Source organism: Microcebus murinus, chromosome 17 (genome assembly GCF_040939455.1).
Source record: "Microcebus murinus isolate Inina chromosome 17, M.murinus_Inina_mat1.0, whole genome shotgun sequence".
Lineage (NCBI taxonomy): Eukaryota > Metazoa > Chordata > Mammalia > Primates > Cheirogaleidae > Microcebus > Microcebus murinus.
The window spans coordinates 60,375,940-60,396,984 of NC_134120.1; the positions used below are offsets into that span (position 1 = coordinate 60,375,940).

Consider the following 21,045-nt stretch of genomic DNA (forward strand, 5'->3'; position numbering starts at 1 on the left):
GCTGCCCCACCCCACCTTTGGCCATCCGAGGGCAGTTTTCACTGTGAGTTTGTTGAAGATACTGACTTATTGTTATTTTGCTATTAAAAAGGCTGCTGCTGTCTTTTACTTTCCTCCTTTGTAAGAAACTTGGTCTTTTTTGCCTGAATTCCCAGAATATTTATCTTGAAAGTGAAACAGCTCTACTAGGATGTGTCTCAGAGTTCACTGCTCTAGGCCAGCTTTCCCAGGTGTCCTCCCAATATGTAGACTCAGGTCTTCTTTTATTTATTCAAGAGAGTTATCTGGAATTTTTAAAAAATATTGGTTCTATTTTACTGCTTGCATTTTCTTCCTCTGGGATCCCAATTTCACATGTGGGGTGTCATCTACCCATCACTTTCTTCCCATCCTTTCCGCCTCTTCATTTCCCTTTGACTCTTCCGCATCTTGCCTGTTGGCCACTGTAAGTCTGGGGGTACATACTGTCCCTCTGGTGCCCTCATCTTCTTTTTTGAGGATTTTTTTCAATTTCTTTTTTATTTCAATTTCTTTTTTGAATTTAGCTCCCATTTTATATCTTCACATTGTTTGCCAATTTCTGGTCTGAACTTTTGCATTTCTGATTCTTGGTGTTGCTGCTTGTTGCACTATAGATTTAATTCATGTTGGAGGGGTGTGTTAATTTCCCTGTGTTTCACTAAAGTTTTTTCTACCAAAAAGTTTTAATTCTAATTTTCTGTTTTATACTTATAGTAACTCTGTATGGATAGTGCTTATTTTTTCTGTTCATGATTATTCATGTTGGAATGCCTACACCAGAAATAGCTTGGAAGAGATTTAGGTGGCTTCCAAGGTTTCTTCACTCAAAATTGCTGTATAGGACCCACATTTTCAGCATTTCCTCGAAATCTTTAGACTGCATTCTTCTTTCCAAGGGCTCCATTCACATCCTGTCATTCTGCCACTGGGGGCCAGCCAGTCTTCTACCCTGCTCCATGCAGCGGCTGACCAACCACAGCCCCTGGTTTCCAGATCTCCTTTCACCCTGATGAAACACCACACCACAGGCTGTGGGATCTGGCATCCCAGGTGGCCACGGAAAGGGCTGGATATGCTACCAGGAAGTAAGGAAGAATAACTCCTGTGGGACAAGTGCTGACCAGTGGTTGACAGAGACAGGAAAGGACAGGGCAGAAAAGTCCCTCCTTCTCCCCACAGGCCACTCCAAAATTCACCCTATCCTTGCGCCTGTTTGTTAGAGGCAAGGACCCTCAAAGACCCTCAACTCCCTTATGACTCGTCCTACGCACGGACTTCGCCCTGGAAAATTCCAGCTATAGCTCCGAGAAGAATGCATTCCATGACGTGCTGACCACGGGATGCTCCAGGGAGTGCTGACTGCAATTGTTCCCGACCACCTGCCAGGTTGGAGTTGAGTAAGCAGTCACAAACAGGATACCGATAAGACGCTGATTGGGGCTGATTAACCCAGACCCAAGCCTCATCGTCGCCCCACTCTATTTTTTTTGTTTCTACTTCCTTGTTTCTGTATGCTTATAAAACCTACTAAGAATCTAAGTAAAGCAGACCTTGACAACCATTTGCTTGGTCTCGCCCATCTCTTTCAGGCAAGGTCCCCCTTGACCCCCGAGAGTAACAAAAGGTCCCGCGGGCCGGGACAAGTGGCACCCAACGTGGGGCCCGAGGTACGGACCTTTGTCGAGTGACACCGAGGTGCGCTCTTCGGCTGAAGGAAACCCTACAGAGACCCTCGTTCTGCCGCTCACAGAGTCGACGGTCTGGTGAGTAAATTTTTACATTGTCATCCCATCGAGATGGGCCATTCATTGTCTAAAGAGGCCGTTTTTATTAAGGATCTCAAGGCCTCACTCAGAGAGAGAATTAGAGTTAAGAGAGTTAAGAGAGGAATTAGAGTTAAGAAAAAGGATCTAGTAAAGTTTTTTGTGTCCATTGATCGTGCTTGTCCTTGCTTTATTGTTAGTGGACCTGAGATTCACCCACGCAAATGGCAGAAGGTAGGCAGAGAGTTAAACAATTTACTTCTGAATCAAGGCCCAGATGCTGTCCCTGTATATGTTTTCTCATACTGGGGACTAATCAGAGATATTGTTGAAGGGGCAGATTCAGACCCCAATAAGAAGCAGCTACTCTCCGTAGCGGAATTTTGCCTCTGACCCGTGTCACGGTCCGCTTCGAGAACGTCGTTAGAGGCGGCCAAAGGGTCAACTTCCCCTAATAATCCTGAGGGACCAACATGCCCTTCCCCTTGCCCCTCAGTTTGTATTAATATGCCCCCTCAGGACCCCTCGGTTGAGCTCCAGACATCTAGGGACGAGCCCCCGATTAGTAGGCCAGACACCAAGACCCTCTATCCTCCCTTACCCGAGGGTACAGCCCCTCATGCATTTAATTACCCGGTGTTCAAGAAACAACCCCTCCGAGAGTCCCTCGACCCCGCAGACGAGGCAACCCTCGAAGAGGAAGTGGCCCGATATCACAATCCCGAATGGGCTCCTCCTTACGCGCCCCAAATTTGCGCACCTTCGTTAATGCCTCCCCTTACAATGCCCTTACTTTTGCGTGCCAAAGAAGACTTAAGTCAAAGGGTTACGCAATTAAAGGATGTCTTACAACTTCAAAAAGAGTTTGCCCAGCTTTCCAAAGACTTGTCCTCCCTCCAAGATACGCTTAAAGATTTGGTCTTCATTAGCCACCCACATCATGAGACCGCCCAGTCATACGCCACCTTAAATAAAAAATCCTTAAAGTCCTCCCATAAAGCCCTAGCATTCCTGGTAGTTACCAGGTCTAATAGGCAAGGAGACCTTGCCGCCCCTTCTTCGAGCCAGTCCCCGCCCCAAGATTCAGATAATGAGGATACAAAAGAGAGAGAAAGAGAAAGTGAAGGTGATGACCCCCCGGAGAAGGCAGTCCCGGGGCCCACTGCAGAGCCCACTGAGTTCCGCAGACTAAAACTTAAGACTTTAAAAGAATTAAATTCTGCTGTTAGGGCGTATGGGCCCAATGCACCCTTTACCTACTCCCTCCTAGAGGCAGCCTCAGGAGGCGGCTACCTGCTCCCGGGAGAATGGGTCAAGCTAGTACAGGTGGTCCTTTCTAGCGGGTAGTTCCTCTCTTGGAATGCCGACTTTCTCGACCGCTGTCAGACTACGGCTACTAATAATTTAAAAAACCCCAATTCTGCATCTTGGACCCTTAAAAAACTTAGCGGACAAGGGAAGTTTGCCACTAAACAGCGCCAAAGGGGACTCCCAATTGGGCTTTTGTCTCAGACCGCCGCAGCCGCCTTCGGCGCCTGGCGAGCACTTCCCTCTACGGGATCTGTTCTCACTCCCCTGACAAAAATCACCCAGGGAGCTCAAAAGGGCTTTAGTGAATTTGTAGGTAGGCTTTTAGAATCTGCTGAGAGGACCCTCAGACAAGAGGATGGCTATAACAAACTCCTCAAACAATTGGCCTATGAAAATGCCAACAGCACCTGCAGGGCCATCCTCAGGGGCAAACTTAAAAATAAAGACCTTAATGACATGATTAGATGTGTAATGATGCTGACCCCTTCGCCCATAAGGTGTCGCAGGCTGTGCAGCTTGCGGTTGGGGCCGCCATCCAAGGGACCGTGGACAGAGGGACTGCTTTAAATGCGGTCAGCCAGGGCACTTTGTGAGACAGTGTCCCTTAGCCGCCTCCTCTGCTGCCCCTAACCTCAGTGGACCACCAGGCAGGCCAACTCGGCCCCCCTCCCTCTGTCCTCGCTGCAAGAGGGGATACCATTGGGCTAGTGAGTGCCGTTCTAAGCCTGATGCCCTTGAAAATCCCTTGCGGGAAATGGCCTGAGGGGCCAGCCCTGGGCCCCTCGTCCTATTCAATTTCAGTCGGCCTCCGGGAACAGCCGACAAGAGGATCCCCAGCCCCTAGACTCCTCTGAGCGACCACAGGGAGCGCAGGAGTGGACTTGTGTGCCTCCTCCGACACAATATTGAGACCTGAGGATGGTGTTCAAATTTTGCCTACTGGCTCATTTGGACCCCCACCGGCTAATATGTTCTTTTTTATTCTGGGCCGAGCCTCCTCTACTCTTGCAGGGCTCATAGTCCACCCCTCCATAGTAGATAGTGACTTTACCGGGAAGATTAACATCCTAGCCAGCGCGCTTACCGGCCCTGTGTGTGTCTCTAAGGGACAGCGCTTAGCTCAGGCATTGCCCTTGCCTCTTAATACATCCTTCCCAGCCATCGCCTCTAACCGAGGTGCTTCCTGCCCTGGCTCTTCTGATCTCTATTGGGTCCAAGCTATCTCCAAAGAACGACCCACCCTGCCGCTAAAATTAGATGGTAAACTTTTTAAAGGCCTTCTTGATTCAGGCGCTGATTCCACGGTTATTGCCCAAGACGCCTGGCCCGATTCATGGCCACTGCAGCCCTCCCTTACGCACGTACAAGGTATAGGACAGTCTAGAGATACTCTCCAGAGCTCAAAAATTTTGACATGGGAAGACTCTGAGGGAAACAGAGGTACTACTCAACCATTTGTAGTCCCAAATCTACCCGTTAACTTATGGGGGCGTGATATGCTTGCACAAATGAATGTCATTATGTGCAGCCCCAATGAAGTTGTAGCCAGCCAAATGCTTAAACAGGGATTCCTCCCAGGACAGGGTTTAGGCAAAGAGGGTCAGGGACTAAGAGCACCCCTAACCACCCTCCCTAAATCAGACAGATCAGGACTAGGGTTCAAAGACCATTTTTCGTAAGGGCCATTGATCCCCCTGCACTTCAGGCAGATAAAATCACTTGGAAGAGTGACTCACCTGTCTGGATCGAACAGTGGCCCCTCCCATCTAACAAGCTACCCGCAGCTACAGTGTTAGTGCAGGAACAATTAGCTGCCGGACACATAGAGCCCTCTACTTCACCATGGAACACCCCCATTTTCGTCATCCAAAAAAGGACTGGCAAGTGGCGGCTGCTACAAGACTTACGGGCTGTTAACCAAACAATGGTTCCCATGGGGGCACTCCAGCCTGGTTTGCCTTCGCCCGTAGCTATCCCCAAAGGCTACTATAAAATAGTCATTGACCTAAAAGACTGCTTCTTCTCCATACCATTACACCCAGATGACTGCAAACGCTTTGCGTTCAGTCTCCCGGTAGTAAACTGTATAGGACCCTCCCCACGTTTCCAGTGGCGGGTATTGCCTCAAGGCATGGCCAACAGCCCTACCCTTTGCCAAAAATATGTAGCTCAGACAATTGATTCTTTTAGAATTCAACATCCTCAAATATATATAATTCATTATATGGATGACATTCTTTTTGCCGGAGCTGACGAGGCAACCCTACATCAAGTTACTATGCAGGTTGTCTCGGCCTTACAAGCTCGAGGCCTCCGCTTGTCCCCCAAAAAAATTCAGGTCTGTCCCCCTCACCTGTTCCTAAGTTTTAAATTATTCCCCAATAAGGTCCTCTCCCAAAAAGTACAGATCAGTAAAGACTCTCTTCAATGCCTTAACGATTTTCAGCGTCTTCTAGGCGACATTAATTGGCTTCGCCCATATTTAAAACTCACCACAAGACAGTTAAAACCCCTATTTGACATCCTGCAGGGAGATGCCAATCCAACCTCTTCCCGCTCCCTAACTAAAGAAGGGCAGCAAGCGCTTAGTTTGGTCGAGCAGGCCATAAATGCCCAGGTCACTGGCTACTCCCCCCGGCCTCCCTTCTATGAGGGCGTCGCTACATTTGGTAAACTATTATTTACTAACGACACCAGCAAACTCAGATGGGGCCTGGAGACCCATGATGGCCTGACACTCAGCCAAGTCACAGGCCTAGGCCTTTGCCTTCTTAGCCCAAGAATGCTTCCCCCCGCACCCTTAAAAAAAATATGTAATCAGTCAATTGTCAACTCCACCTTTCAGTATATTCAGGCATCTAACACCTCTTATTTTGCTTGTTCTTCCGGTCTTACCCCGTATGTAGTCACTGCAACGTTTCTTGAGCATAGAGAATATTGTGTGTAAGTCATGCTTTTCCCCAGACTCACTGTACATCCTGCTGACAAATTGCTCAAATTTTGAGAGCGTGGCACCACAATGCCCCGAGAAAAAAGGGAGCCCATCATGGCCATAACACTCGAAGTTGTTCTAGGCCTTGGTGCCACAGGGGCTGGAACAGGCATAGCCTCTCTAGTCACCTCCAACCAGCAATACCTTCAGCTCTCTGCTGCCATCGATAACGATCTCCGAGAGCTACAGCAGGGCCTAAAATATCTCAAAGAATCCCTCGCTTCGCTTTCTGAGGTAGTGTTGCAAAATAGAAGAGGTCTAGACTTAGTGTTCCTCCAAGAAAAAGGTTTGTGCGCAGCACTTAAAGAAGAATGTTGCTTTTACGCAGACAAAACAGGTCTGGTAGAAGATAGCATTGAAAGGGTTAGACAAAGCCTAGAAGATAAAAAAAAAAAACAGAAAAAACAAAGTGAGGCATGGTATTAAAATTGGTTTTCTACATCCCCCTGGCTATCCACATTGCTTCCCAGTGTCTTAGAGCCGCTTGTAGGCTTTCTGTTGCTCCTCACCTTTGGGCCTTGGGCTTTCAAAAAACTAACTAATTTTGTCAAGTCACAGGTAGACGCAGCCACACAAAAATCGGTCTCCGTGTTTTACCAACGGCTAGAACAATGAGGCTCCAGAGAAGACCTCCGTAGAGAGTCTCCCAATACACCCACTAAAGGTCTAAATTTCTCAGACCTTGCCTCAGACATGGAACGCAGTTGGTTCCAAAGGCTGTGGAGACGCCCATGACGGGATTATCGCGATGCCGCGTACCAGGTGCACACCCCACCAGCAGTGAGGTAACTCCATGACGGGAATATTGTAGGTCCATGCCTGGAGGCCCACTTCATAATCAGAAGTGCCGGAGCTGGATGCCACCTACATAGCCTAAGACAGAGGCCTCACCTTCACATTAATCGCCAGATCTTATATTTGAGGTGCTGGTCGCAGAAGCACATCGCGTAGCCTAAAACAGGCTCTCCACCAACTTATATAAACCTCCCTCATATTAATAAAGAGAGGGGGAGATGTTAGAGGCAAGGACCCTCAAAGACCCTCAACTCCCCTATGACTCGTCCTACGCACGGACTTTGCCCTGGAAAATTCCAGCTATAGCTCCGAGAAGAATGCATTCCATGACGTGCTGACCACGGGATGCTCCAGGGAGTGCTGGCTGCAATTGTTCCCGACCACCTGCCAGGTTGGAGTTGAGTAAGCAGTCACAAACAGGATACCGATAAGACGCTGACTGGGGCTGATTAACCCAGACCCAAGCCTCATCGTCGCCCCACTCTATTTTTTTGTTTCTACTTCCTTGTTTCTGTATGCTTATAAAACCTACTAAGAATCTAAGTAAAGCAGACCTTGACAACCATTTGCTTGGTCTCGTTCCTTTCTCTCGCCCATCTCTTTCAGGCAAGGTCCCCCTTGACCCCCGCGAATAACAAAAGGTCCCGCAGCCGGGACACCTGTTGGGGAAATGTTCTGTGTGCCCAGTGAATGCACCTGTCCATGATCTGCTGCGCCTCTTCCTGTCTTACCATGATGTGTTTCCAAGGGAAACATGTGTGTCCCCTGCTGCCACTCCGGTGAGGTGCTGTTTCTGTAATGAAATGTAATGTGGGTGTGTATCTGTCTTCTTCTGAATTCTGGATACTGTCTTGCTTCTATAGGACCTTTATTGTCTGGAACTTTCTTCTTCCTTTACCACCAAGCACCTGAGGTCCTGCCTCACTGCCATCCCAAGACAGCCACTGCGGTGTCTCGGGCCCGACCAGCCCTGCTCTCACCAGGTCAGCCTCCTCTGCCACCCTCCAGCCCGCTGGCCAGTCCCAGGACCTGGCCATGCTCTGCTCTGGTGGGACAGCACCCACTGGGCTCTCCTGAAGAGCTGTGCTGCTGTTAGGAAGGGGGGTAGAGGTTTGGATTTGAATGGCATCATCCTCTGAATTGCCTTTTCACTTTATTACCTTTATTTGAATGACACAACGCTGATTGGGTAAAAAAACATTAGCCAAAAACCATTTCTGTAAATGTACCTATCATTAATTTTCTCAAACCAGGTCACTAATAGAAACAACCTGATAGAATCAATTTAAAAAAAACAGGAAGCCAAGATGTACAAACCAGACACAGTCATTGTTCCTGGGCACGGCACGGCCGCCTGTGCTAACGGTGCCACAGATGCACCCTTGTGGCTGGTGGGATAAGCCACCAAGTGGTGGGTTAAGTGGTAGAGGTTGTAAATATACCTACAACAAAGGCAAAACCAACATCAACTATCCTCATGTTATGCAAATAAATACCTGTGGTTTAGGGTGAAATATTCAGTGACAATGGCATATATTGGTTCAGAAACAGTGTACAGAGAAGTAAAGGATTTGCTCTGGAAAACTGTACCAGATGACCCCAAAAGGGGCTCTTGATAGACAGCAATGTCAAAGGTGCAAGTGGATGGTCTGGATAGGATGGTCTGAAGAAAGAGGGAAGGACCAGTATTTTTTAAAACATTGTAGGTCCTGTCATTTAAACAGGTGTATATAAATAAACAAATAAAGCGAACATTTTAAGTACACATTTAACTCTCTTTTTTCTATATTCTTAAAAGTTTAGGCCGGGCGCTGTGGCTCACGCCTGTAATCCTAGCTCTTGGGAGGCCGAGGCGGGCGGATTGCTCAAGGTCAGGAGTTCAAAACCAGCCTGAGCAAGAGCGAGACCCTGTCTCTACTATAAATAGAAAGAAATTAATTGGTCAACCGATATATATATATAAAAAATTAGCCGGGCATGGTGGCGCATGCCTGTAGTCCCAGCTACCCGGGAGGCTGAGGCAGAAGGATCACTCGAGCCCAGGAGTTTGAGGTTGCTGTGAGCTAGGACGCCACGGCACTCACTCTAGCCTGGGCAACAAAGCGAGACTCTGTCTCAAAAAAAAAAAAAAAAAAAAAAAAAAAAAGTTTAAATATTCAAGTTGGACGAAACTCTCCCCGGCCCCAGGGATGTCTTGTAGGGCAAATGGAGATCATCTTCTATCTGGGTCCCCTCTGTACAGGCGTACGTGGGTATTTCTGTTATCAAAATATGACACCAGCCAGCTCAGGTTACAGAATGTGCCTGGCCTGTGACCACTGGGTGAAGAGCTGGGCTTTGGGGATGAGGGTGGCCTCCCCCTGGCTGGCAGAGGGGCGTGTCACACACCATTTCACAGAGTGCAGCATCTGAACACCTCCCAGATGAAAGGGTGGGTGTCAGGCCAGCATGGTGATGGCAGGGGCTCCTCTGGTCCCGTGAAGCCCTTGGGTCTCAGGACAGCTTGCCCTGAACACGCAGGAGGTACTGTGTTTCCCCGAAAATAAGACAGGGTCTTATATTTATTTTCCTCAAGAAGACACCCTAGGGCTTATTTTCAGGGGATGTGTTTTATTTAAAGTACGGTACAACAATCTACATTGATTCAAATATAGTGAAGTCGTCATCTTCTGGAAAATCATCATCACCCTCCAAACCCCGAATTCCATCCTGAATGTCTTCCGACTCTATTTCCTTTAGAACCATTGGCCCTGATCTCTCATGTTGAGCCATAGAGCTCTCATCGGGCAGATGAGAAGGGCTGCTCGTCTTCTTTCCCGCTCTGCGACAGAACGCATGGGTTGTGCCAATGCACAGCGCAGCCACGCCCATCACTAGGGCTTATTTTCGGGGTGGGGCTTCTATTGCGCAAGTGCTTAGAAATCCTGCTAGGGCTTATTTTATGGGTAGGTCTTATTTTCGGGGAAACACGGTACCAGGGGGCCATGAAAGATGTTGGGAAGAGTGAGGTACAGCCAGCCCCAGCCTCTCTCGTTGGGCCAGTGCTCCAGCCCCTCCTGGGGAGGGCAATGCCAATACTGCAGAGAGAGGCTCCAGAAGCCCTTACCTGAACCCGCTGGCTTGTCTTTGCCTGCTCCCTATCTGTTCAAACTCCTCCGAGGCCAGCACCATCCCACTGTCCGTCTGGTTGTCCTGAGTGCAGAGAAAAAGCTGCAGCTGCAGCCCCCACAGGACCGTCCCACAGGGCAACTGCCCCCAGCCAGGGCGAGCCAGCAGTCGCCAAGGAGACACATAGGGGTTTAGTGGGTCTTGCTGCCCTTCGACTGGTGGCTTGGCAAGGGAACTGCAGAGAGCTGGGCGCCCCCAAGGTCTCCATCTGGCCCTGGAGGCACGAGCCCAGGTCTTGGGGGTCTGGTGAAGTCCCCCACTGTGCCCCACAAACCAGCCTCCCTGGGAAGGCACAGGAGCCCTGCCCATCCCGACCGACGGACCCACCCAGAGAGGGAGCTGTTTTCCCACTGAGGTCTCTGTGCTGCTGTGGTGGGGAGGCCTGTCTGGGAGTCACAAGGATGCCGGGAAGGGACAGCTGGGGGATTGCGTCATCACACGAGGGCAAGACTCAACTGTGCTGTGACACGTGCTGTGACATTTTCAAGGGACAATCTTTTCTGCTAAAAAATGTCTGCATTGGTTTCTGTTACTTGCCTCAGGAGTTCCTGACACTGACTCCCTGAGGCTGCCCTGGCCCTGGTCTGAGGCCTCGCCCTTCTCATACCACAGAGGCTTTGTAGGCCGTCGGGGTCATGGGGAATTCTTCAAACGTCTTCATCCTGGAGGGACCCTGGCTCTGAGTCCCTCTGGCCAGGCACCCAGGAAAGGACACACAATTGTAATATCTGTGGGGAGAAATCAGACAGTGCTGAAGAAATGTACCCCAGAAACTCTCCTGAAAGCTCCCCTTCTCCTCTTCACCTCCTGGCAAGGGCCCCCATCTCAGGGCCTGGGTCCAGGTGCCGCCTGGGGCCCCATCCCAGGCCCTGCCTCCAATGTCCACCATGCAGCCCCAGTGGAGGGACCTTGGGCTCCCTGCCCCATCCTGGCCTCCTTTCCTTCAAGCCCACTGCTGTGCTCTGCAGTGAGAGGGGCTCACAGCCCAGCCCCATGCAGTGTGAAGCTGGGCAGCACCAGTGTGGCCTTCACCCCAAGCTAGAGGGCAGGTCTGGTGTGAAAGCCAACTGGCCTGCCCATGTGTGCACACGCACGCGTGTGTGTGTTGGGGTGGCTGGTGGAAGGAGCCTGGCAAGATCCAGCTGACTATTCTTGTCCCCAGGGCCTGGCCCTGCCCACAATGGGACACACAGGGCAGGACTCTCAGGGCCTGGGTCTCAGCAGTGCTGGTGGGAGTGTGGACGGCACAACCTTCCTGGGGTGTGAGCTGCCAGAGGTAAGAGGCCTCTGACCTAGAACTCTGGGAACTCAGGCCAAGGTCCCAGAGCGTGGGGAGTAAGTGGCCTTCCCTGGCCCCAGGGGCCTGCTAGTGGCTTCACACACTCACCCCGAGATGTGTCATTAATTAGATCCCGGGAGGAGTCTGGCCCAAACACAGCCCATGCCACATTCTCTCCCTGTGAGCTGTGCCCTCGACCCCGGCACCGGCTCCCAGGACTGCATAGCAAGGAGGACGCCAGCGGGCAGAGAGGGCGGAGGAGAGCAGACGCAGCGCAGCGGGCAGGCCCTGGAGGCCCCCCAGGGATGAAGCCTCCCAGAGCACCACGGGCCCTGCGCTGTCAGTGAAGACCACCTGCTCTGAGTCGGTGTGCACGTGTCTCTCAAGTTGCTACTATTTGCTTTTCCTTGATGACTCAGCAGGATGAAATACACCTGTCCACAGCCCTTTCCCCGGCCTCATTTTTGGAGTTGGGCGGGTAGCTGACCTGGCAGTGAGGCTCGGCGGGCTGTCCTGGGCATCGGTCATGGTGACGTGCAGGGCAGTGGTGGACGCCTGCAGGAAGCTGCCCTCCTCCGAGCTCTGAGAGCTGCACAGGGCCATGTGGTCCTCCTCTTCCTCCTCGTGGGAATAGGAGAGGCAGCCAGGGTCAGAGACCGACAGGCACTGCCCCATAGCCCCCACTCCTTTCCTCAGCACTGCCTGGGCTCCCACCCCCTGAAGCGGGGTCATAGGACTGCGCCAGCAGGTGTGTGCTCTGTGGATGCAATGAGCTGGCGCCAGAGCCTGGCACGCTTCAGCTCTCCAGGCAGGCGAGGGCAAGGTTGCAGAAGGCTCGCAGTGCCAGCCTTGTTCAGCTCCCTGCAGCCCTCCTGGTGCCCCATTTGTGGAAGAGGCAGGCCGGGAGGGCCGGGACCCAGTCGAGCAGCCTCACACCCACCCCTGGCTGTGCCTGCAGTCCCAGAAACCAGGTGGGTACTTTCTACCTTCTTCTTTGGGTGGATCTGGACCCAAAGCTCCCATCTCAGCCTCTGAGCCCTGGGAAGCAGGCTGCTCCCTGATCCTTCCCTCCAGGCCCCAAGGCATGGAGTGCCTGCCATGAGCTGGGTCCCCACCCTTGAGGAGCACCATTTGGGAAGGAGAGATACCAGGACACGTACTTCAAGGACCCATGTGCTTGGGGGCGAGGGTGGGGACAGGGCAGGGGCAGGGCAGGCACCAGGTGTAGGGACACAGCTCGATGATGCCCGAAGGAACCAGCCTGGGGCTCTCCGTAGGGAGGCACAAACTGTGAGCATCCGAATGGCGTCCAGAGCAGGCACCAGTGGGTGTGTGCTCAAGAGGAAGATGCCTGTGTCTCACCTGGGCATGTACCACCCTTGCCAGGCAGCTCAGAGGTGGGCAGAGTTTAGAGGGGCCGAGAGGGGGAGCCGGGGCCAGGGGCCCAGGGTGCAGCAGGAGGGCAGAGAGGGGGCTCACCTGCTGGCCCCCGGCCTGGAGTAGGTCTCCCAGGATCTCCACCAGCTCTGAAAATGCAGGCCTTGCCTTGGGGTCTCCAGACCAGCAGCTCAGCATGATGCGGCGTCTGGGGGAGAGCAGGCTGCTGGCTGTGGTCCAAGGGCGCCCACCTGTTCCCAGGCCCCCAGCCTTCCCTAGGAACCTCACCCTGCTCTGTCCTCCTGCTAGAGCCCGCCACCCCTTTCCAGCTGCCTCTCGCTCCTTCAGCGTGAGCTTAGTCTGTTCACCCCGATTCTGGCTCCTGTCAGATGTTCCCAGGGCTCCTGGCCTCCCTGCCTGGTGCCCGTCAGTTATACCCGTGACTATCTATGTGTCGTGAGGGTGGTGGCCAGGCCCGCCCTTCTGGCTTTGGCCTCCCCAGTGCCCCCTGCTCATCTCACATGTCCATCTCCACAGCCCATTACCCGCCCCCAACACCTGCAGGGTAGGGGAGACTTACATGGCAGGAGTGGCCAGCTCTGGGGCCCTCATCCGGGTGCCGTCTTTCAGCCGCTGGCAGAACTCCTCGTTGATCTGCACCCCAGGGTAGGGGGAGGCCCCTGACAGCAGGAAGGGGTGGGTGGGTGGACAGCAGGCTGCTGACTGCTCAGCCCAGCCCCCTAAATCATTCCTATCCAGTCCCCTCCCTCTGCTCCCCTCGGCAGGTGGAGATGATAGCTCACCACGCTGTGCTCTACCTTGGGACATAGGCAAGTCACTGCCTTCCCAGCACTAGTTCTTCATGAGGGTAAGAGAGGATGATGCCGCCCGCGTGCTGGGCTGCCCTGAGCATCCACGCATTTCAGACAGTTAGGAAATCACAGTTACAGGATCCTCGGGGGTTGGGGAGCCACATAGAACCAGTTTCCACAAAGCCTCTCCTGCCTCTCACTGCACCTGACATTGCCTGCCTGCACCCTGGCCACCTCCAACACAGGAGGCCATGGGCCTGGATGCCCCTGGCCCTGGGTGCTGTCCTCCCTCCCTGGGCCTTGCTGCCTCACACAAGCCGCCAGGGTCTTCCTGCTCTTGTAGTTTCGGTAATAGCATGAAGCACTGTTTCCATTTGGTGACGTTTTAACTTTTCTTCTTGCTCACTGCCTCCCCTCTCCTGCCATGAGACTTCAGCATGTTCACTGTGGGGCCCAAGTTCCCTTGTGGGACTCATGTAAGTAGGTGTCAGTGAATCTGCACCGGGCTCCCTCTGGGGACTGTGGCCAGCTGGGGACTGCCACATGCACAGGCTGAACCTGGCATGGGCTTGAGCTCGCACCCTCCAGAAGTGGTGCCAGGGTGGGGGGTGGCCCATGTCCGAGACAAAGTCCTCTTAAAGGCTGGGCCAGGCCAAGGAGAGGTGGGGGGCTCTTGGTGGCCCATGAACTACCTGCCTCAGAACCACCTGGTGTCCACCACCAGGTGCCCAGTCCCTGGCACTAGAAGGACCTATCGAGTAGCTGGGACCTGGATGCTACCGGGCCGGGCACCCCCTACACTCACCCAGGGAGAAGATCTCCCAGAGCAGCACCCCAAAGGACCACACGTCGCTCTGCGTGGTGTACACCTTGTCAAAGATGCTCTCAGGGGCCATCCATTTCAGGGGCAGCCGGGCCTGAGGGTGGGGGAAGGAGGTGTGTCCCGCGGTTGGTGGGGAGACAGGGCTGAGGCCAGACACTCAGGCAAGCCCCAAGGAGTCCCTTCTGCCTGGATCCAAGACTTCTTCCCACTGCTGTTCTCCTGGGTCTGGCCAGGCCCCTCTCTTCCTCTTCTCAGGGGTGGGTGAGAGGTGCTTGCACCCCCTCCTCGACAGCAGGCCCCAAGGAAACGGCATGGCTGCACACCTTCCTCACCTCCCCCATAAGCGCACTCTACCCATTTCCTTTGTCCTCACTGTAGGAGCCGCGTGGCTCCTGTGGCTCCTGCTGCATCCTCCCCATGCCTCTCTCCTTCTCACGGCCCCACCCTTCCTGACTGGCCTCTGCCTCCACCCCAGCAGTCCCCATCCCGCCACTGCAGCTTTCTGGGCCCCTTGCAGATGCAAGCGGGACACTGGCCTCCACCTGAGGCCACGCCCTGGACCCACCCTGCTCACCCCGTGCCTCTGCCCACAGAGCTGTGATCCCGCTGCCTGCTCATGGAGGCACCCCTCTGTGCTTCTGAGCTCCAGCAAGGAGCTGCACCCACCTCCCGAGCCCGGCCCTGAGATGGCCCCGCAATGGGCGCCCTTCTGCAGGACAGACGCCATGCGGTGCCTCCGCAACCCAGGCCCGAAGGGCGGGCGCAGCAAGTCAGGGCGCAGGAGGGGAGCACCGTGGGCCCCGCCCGTCCACTGCCGTCTCCACTGCCCTACCCCCGGCTGCCTGCACGGCGCCACAGCGGCCCTGCAGGCTCAGGCCCTCAGACCTCGGTGGGGTCGGGGACAGTGAGGCCCAGTGCTGGGCAGAGGCCCGCAGCCCAGGAGTCCCCGTCGCACCAGCACGGCCCTCCGGGACGCGAGCCCGGCAGTCCGGCCTGGGGGACTCGCCGCCTCCCGCCTCGGGGCGGCACTCACGCTGCCCTTGCGGACGTAGTCGGGGTCTTTGTAAATGTCTCGGGCCAGGCCGAAGTCGCAGATCTTCACCACGTCGCTCTCGGACAGCAAGATGTTCCGAGCAGCCAGGTCTCTGTGGATGCACTGGGAGCGCAGGGCAGGCGCCGGTCAGGGCAGGCGCCCGGTCAGGGCAGGCGCCCGGTCAGGGCAGGCGCCCGGTCAGGGCAGGCGCCCGGTCAGGGCAGGCGCCAGCGGCCGCACCTGAAGCTCCAGGGCGGGCGTGCCCTGCCCAAGCCCTGCTCTCTTGGGGAAGAGCCCAGTGCATCCCTTGGGCTTGTCACAGAGGGGGCTCGTGGGACTGTGGGGACGGCTGTGGAGTCTGCCTGACCCCACTCCACACCCTGCTCTGCAAAACGGGAGGGACGCTAGCGGACCGCAGGGGTGAAGTTAGGACGGAGCACATCGTGGCACGCTGATGGGGTCGCGCCTTTCTCCCCTCTGGAGGGCCTGCCAGGGGTTCTCACCTTGCGGGAGGCCAAGAACTCCATCCCTCGGGCGACCTGGAAGCTGTAGCAGACAAGGTCTTCCCTGGTCAGGGGCCTCAGCCACAGGTCCTCGGCTGTACAGAGCAAGGTGGTCTTAGAGGGAACCTCCTCCATGACTTCCATCCTCTACCCAGCCCCAAAGGGAATGTTCATTCACCCAGCCCTGGCTGCCTCCCTTGGGGCTGGGCCCCTAACCAGCATGTCCCCTGTCTCCTACCCCTCAGCCCCACTTACTTACTACTCACTAGTAAGTAGTAAGATACTACTCCCAGAGTAGTAAATACTGTTGCACCTGAAGTTTAGCCTAAAGCAGCTTCCTTACATATTTACAGTTTGGCCTAAAGGTTTCTCCATACTAGTGAACTGAAACCGAACTGGATATGTAAACAGACTATAACCTGCTCTTGACCAGTCACTGAGTTCTGGCCACTCGAAGGCAGCCCACTGTTTCCACCATGTACACGTAAGACAAATACCAAGCAATAACCAACCCAGCTGCTTGTGTCCTACTTCTGTTTTCTGTATGTCATTTTCCTTTTTCTGTCCATAAATCCTCTCTGACCCTGTGGTAGTATAGTCTCTCTAAACCGATTCTGGGTTGCCTGACTTGCAAATTATCCTTTGCTCAATTCAACTCTGTTAAATTTTATTTGTCTAAGGTTTTTCCTTTAACAGACGGTGTCAGAAGTGAGACTGAAGTCAAGCTCCCAGTGACCTCAGGAGCACCGAGTGACCAAGCATTTTGCCCAGTGTTCTTCATAGCAACTGGGGGTCATCAGGCTTCTGTCTCTGTCTCTCCCTCCCCAAACTCCTGAGCCATCTGAGTTTGAGACTGGGTTCAGAAGTCTGACAAAAACTGGACAGGAGCCAGGACTGGAGCCAGTAATTAACTGGCTTGGAACAGTTAGAGGCCTCAGATGTCTGACTGGGTTAGGCAAAAAGTGGAGTAAATGGCAAAACTGTGCAAACTTCACTTTTTAAAAATTTGCAGGAATTTCTGTGTTCTATCCTCTTTGTTTCTTTTTCCTCTGTGCTTAGGTAGAGAAAAATTATTGGTTAAGTTGATCAATGGGATCTGATAGCCAAAGTCAAGATTCCAGGTAAAAGTGGGATCCTTAATTTCTAAACAAACTGAGCACTCTACCTTCTGGCTACATCTATCTATATGCACATAAATACTGGACCTCAGAATAGCAAACACAAAAAGAATAAAATCTTAAAAAGATAATTTAAAATTACAGCAAAACATTCCAAATAAATAACAATGTAATTTACAAAGTACATTTAAAAATGAGGGCTCCCGAATTATTCTGATCCAGGGATGCATTTTATTTTTTTTAATTTTAAAATTTTTTTAATTTTTATTTTTTTTATAGACAGGGTTTCTCTCTGTTGCCCAACCTAGAGTGCAGTGGTGTGATCATAGCTTACTACAGCCTTGAACTCCTGGACTCAAGCAATCCTTTTGCCTCAGCCTCCTGAGTAGCTAGGACTATAGGCACTAGATGCTACCATGCCCAGCTAATTTTTAAATTTCTTGTAGGGTCTTGCTATGTTGACCCACCTGGTGTGAAACTCCTGAGCTCAAGCAATCCTTCTGCCTTGGCCTCCCAAAGTACAGTGTGAGCCACCATGCCCAGCCCAGGGATGCCCATTAATGTATAGAAGCTTCTAAAAATATTGAAATATTTTATTCCCTCTTTTAAAAGACTCTATAAAAGATACATAAAAAGCTTATGTGATTAATTAATAAAATTAATAAAAAATAAATAAAATTAATAAAAAATTAAATCTACTAACCTTTTGGCTTAATTGCTATTCTGCCCCAAAGGCAAAAAACAAAAACATAAAAACCACCACAAAAGCTATCCTGCATAAAGTGTTTATGAAAAGGAAGCCCTCGGATAAAATAGGCTTACTTTTTGTCAGATCTATACATGCTGAGTCTAGACATAAGAAAATACTTTCTATGCCCTATTCCCTAATGGGCTCCACCCTAAAACACAATAATTTTAACTAAAAAGCAATAGCTAAGTTAAAAGACCACCTATTAAACCAAACTGGTCTCCAAAATACACCTGTATGACACTGAATTGACTATTCTAAAACCCTTTTAAAAAAAATTTACATCTATAAAAAAGCTCCATCTATAAAGGTGTCTATCTCTATACACTAAAAACTCTTATCATTATTTTAAGAGGCTTATACATATTAAGGCTTGTATATATTAAGCCTTACCTTTGTTTAAGGTGCTTTTCCTAGTCATTTTGTCTTAACTAGATTTTTACCAACACCTTTTTCCTTCATTTGGGCAAATGATGACACAATATGTAGGCCTAAAGTCTCAGCTCTGTGCTTTTAAAATATAAATTTTCTACCTTATTTCACCTAGAGTTATCCCTACAAAAAAATTAAGGTTGCCTAATTAATAATTGTTTTGGACAATAAAACAGATAATTAAAAGATGAATGGTATAAATTAAAAAATGATTTAAAAGCCAACAAATAAAAATCCTTTATAAAAATGATAAGATCTGCTTCTGTCTGTATCTATATGTCTCTATGTGCTATATATATGGGATAATATTCAATAAGTAAAACTAAATTTTAAAAATTGTTAATAAAATAAAAATGACTTCAAAATTATCAGTTAAGTATAATTCAGACATTTTTGCTTGAGTCTGCTGGTCAGACAGGTTTATGCTGCCTCTGCTACATGTTTTGAGGTCATAAAAATACTGCTTCTTTAAAATTTTTAATACTTGCTTAATTTGCGAGCTTATGTTTTTGGTTTTGAGCTTCTGGATTCTGGGGTCTAAACAGGTGAACGTGGTGAGGCTTGGGGACATAGTCTCAGCACCTAGACGGCCAACTGTAAGACTTAAGTCAAGCTCAATATGGGCCCTACCTCCCCAGACCAGCTTTGCCTCCTGGCTATTCTGGGAGTTCAATCCCCCAGACACTGTCTACACAGCTGTCTCATCTGTCCTGAGCTGTACACATGGTATATAAATTCAAGAAGCAGATGGGCCTTGACCTTCATAACAGTCCCGGGTGCCATGTGGCTAGCTGAGATCCAGGACGACTAGGAAAGACACTAAAGACAGTACCAGTACCAAAGTTAAAAATTCGTTTAACAATAATTTAAAACCTAGTCATGTTATATTAAATAAAAAGTTAAAATACTAAAACATTAGCTATTAACCATAGGTTTTAAGTTTATCTGCTTTGACATCTTATTTTGACATGATATAAAAACTATATTTAAATCTATTAACAAATAAAACATTTAAAATATCTTTCTAAAAAATTATAAAATGATAAAATTATTTAAATATATAATATTTAAAAAATTAAAGCAATTAAAAATTATAAAATAGTTTTCATCTATAAATAGCAATATATAACAGTTCAAAATTACATCCTAGCATTTTCATTAAAAATTAGTTATTAATAATTAATATGGCAATGAAAACTACTAAATATGAAAAAATTCTATATACAGAGTATATAAACAAAAAAGATACTTTGATAAAAAAGTTATAAAAACATAACTTTTTTCTGTTTGTTAAAAAAATAATTTTGTCTACTTTAAAAGTTAAAAGATTGTTTCAAAGAAAAAATAATATATAAAATATTTAAATATTTATAAAAATTATAAAAGGCTTGTAAAAATCTTATGTGGTGGTCAAAAGCTGACTGAGATTAGATAAATTTCTTTACAAAATTTTATTAAAATTAACTTTAATATCGATAAACTAGAAAATAAAATTTAGTTGTTTCTTTTAAAAAATTTCATGTCATAATAAGAGATAATAAAATGTTTTTCACTTTTAAATTTTCTATTTTTAAAATTTTTTTTCAAAACTAAGTTTTGTATATGATTGTTCACTTTTTGCATAAACTACAAAAAGAAGACAAATTCTGTCTCATGCTGTCTTTCTCAGGTCTGTTAATTATTTAAAAAACCAAGTCTTCTATCAAAAAATAAGGATTTTTACTTTTTAAAACCTTTTAATTATCATTTTGGATAAATTATTATTTTGCAATGACCTATAATCCCGTTTTGGTTAAGTGTTTTAAACCTTTGATATATATGACAGTCTTCCTAAAATCAAATTTTGAATTGAAAATTAAGTCTTTTTTCTGACGTCATACTAACTTTGAGATGCTACAGAGGGCCTCTACAATATCCAAAAGACAGATAACAAACAGGCTTATTTGACATGTTAAACTACATAATAAATACTGTCAAATAAAAAGTAATGTTTAGCTTTCTTCAAATTTTATACTTCTATAAATGTATTAATATATTTTCTAAAATTTTGAGATTCCTACAATTATAATATATCTTAATATACATTATTGTCATAATTATGATTAAGTTAAATTATGATAGGCCACAAAATAACCAAATTTCCTTGTCAATTGTGTCTATGACTATTTTAAGTCATTTCAGTTAATTATTTAAATTCTAATACATTTTCTGAAAGCTCTTTACAAGCAAAAAAATCCTAGAGTGTTATGTCTCTAAGGAGGTTCATAAAAAGAATAAAAATACCCTGGCAAACATTTATAAATACAGGTTTCTAATATCTTTAAAATCATATCATTTAGACTAAATAAAAATTACCACACTTCTTTTTTTTTTTTTTTTTTGAGACAGAGTCTCACTTTGTTGCCCAGGCTAGAGTGAGTGCCGTGGCGTCAGCCTAGCTCACAGCAACCTCAAACTCCTGAGCTCAAGCAATCAATCCTCCTGCCTCAGCCTCCCGGGTAGCTGGGACTACAGGCATGCGCCACCATGCCCAGCTAATTTTTTTTTTTATATATATATATCAGTTGGCCAATTAATTTCTTTCTATTTATAGTAGAGACGGGGTCTCGCTCTTGCTCAGGCTGGTTTTGAACTCCTGACTTTGAGCAATCCGCCCGCCTCGGCCTCCCAAGAGCTAGGATTACAGGCGTGAGCCACAGCGCCCGGCCCCACACTTCTAATAAAGAGACTTACTGGTTTATAAAATTACTAACCCAAACAAAAAAATGTAATTAAATACCAAAAAAATACTTTCCCAAGTTTTCATGCTAAATCAGCCAATATTAAAATTGTTTAAATATACAATTTAAATAAACTCCATGGCCCAAGTC

The 21,045-nt window shown here is 49.0% G+C and overlaps 1 protein-coding gene across 2 annotated transcripts in view; it reads right to left on the minus strand.

Annotated features, from left to right (window-relative positions):
- FLT4 (fms related receptor tyrosine kinase 4) overlaps positions 1-21,045 on the minus strand; it is a 39,689-nt gene that overhangs the window by 2,375 nt on the left and 16,269 nt on the right. Inside the window, exons 21-29 of one of the 2 annotated variants that reach the window (XM_075993740.1) lie at positions 15,878-15,972; positions 15,375-15,497; positions 14,324-14,435; positions 13,287-13,386; positions 12,809-12,914; positions 11,817-11,950; positions 10,658-10,778; positions 9,989-10,074; positions 9,473-9,703 (exon numbers count right to left, since the gene is read on the minus strand). In XM_075993740.1, coding sequence (XP_075849855.1) covers positions 9,517-9,703; positions 9,989-10,074; positions 10,658-10,778; positions 11,817-11,950; positions 12,809-12,914; positions 13,287-13,386; positions 14,324-14,435; positions 15,375-15,497; positions 15,878-15,972 — 1,064 coding nt within the window. In that variant the 3' untranslated portion in view covers positions 9,473-9,516. Of the gene's footprint in view, positions 1-9,472; positions 9,704-9,988; positions 10,075-10,657; positions 10,779-11,816; positions 11,951-12,808; positions 12,915-13,286; positions 13,387-14,323; positions 14,436-15,374; positions 15,498-15,877; positions 15,973-21,045 lie in introns of those variants that run through there. The other variant, XM_012754601.3, reaches the window with a different exon arrangement.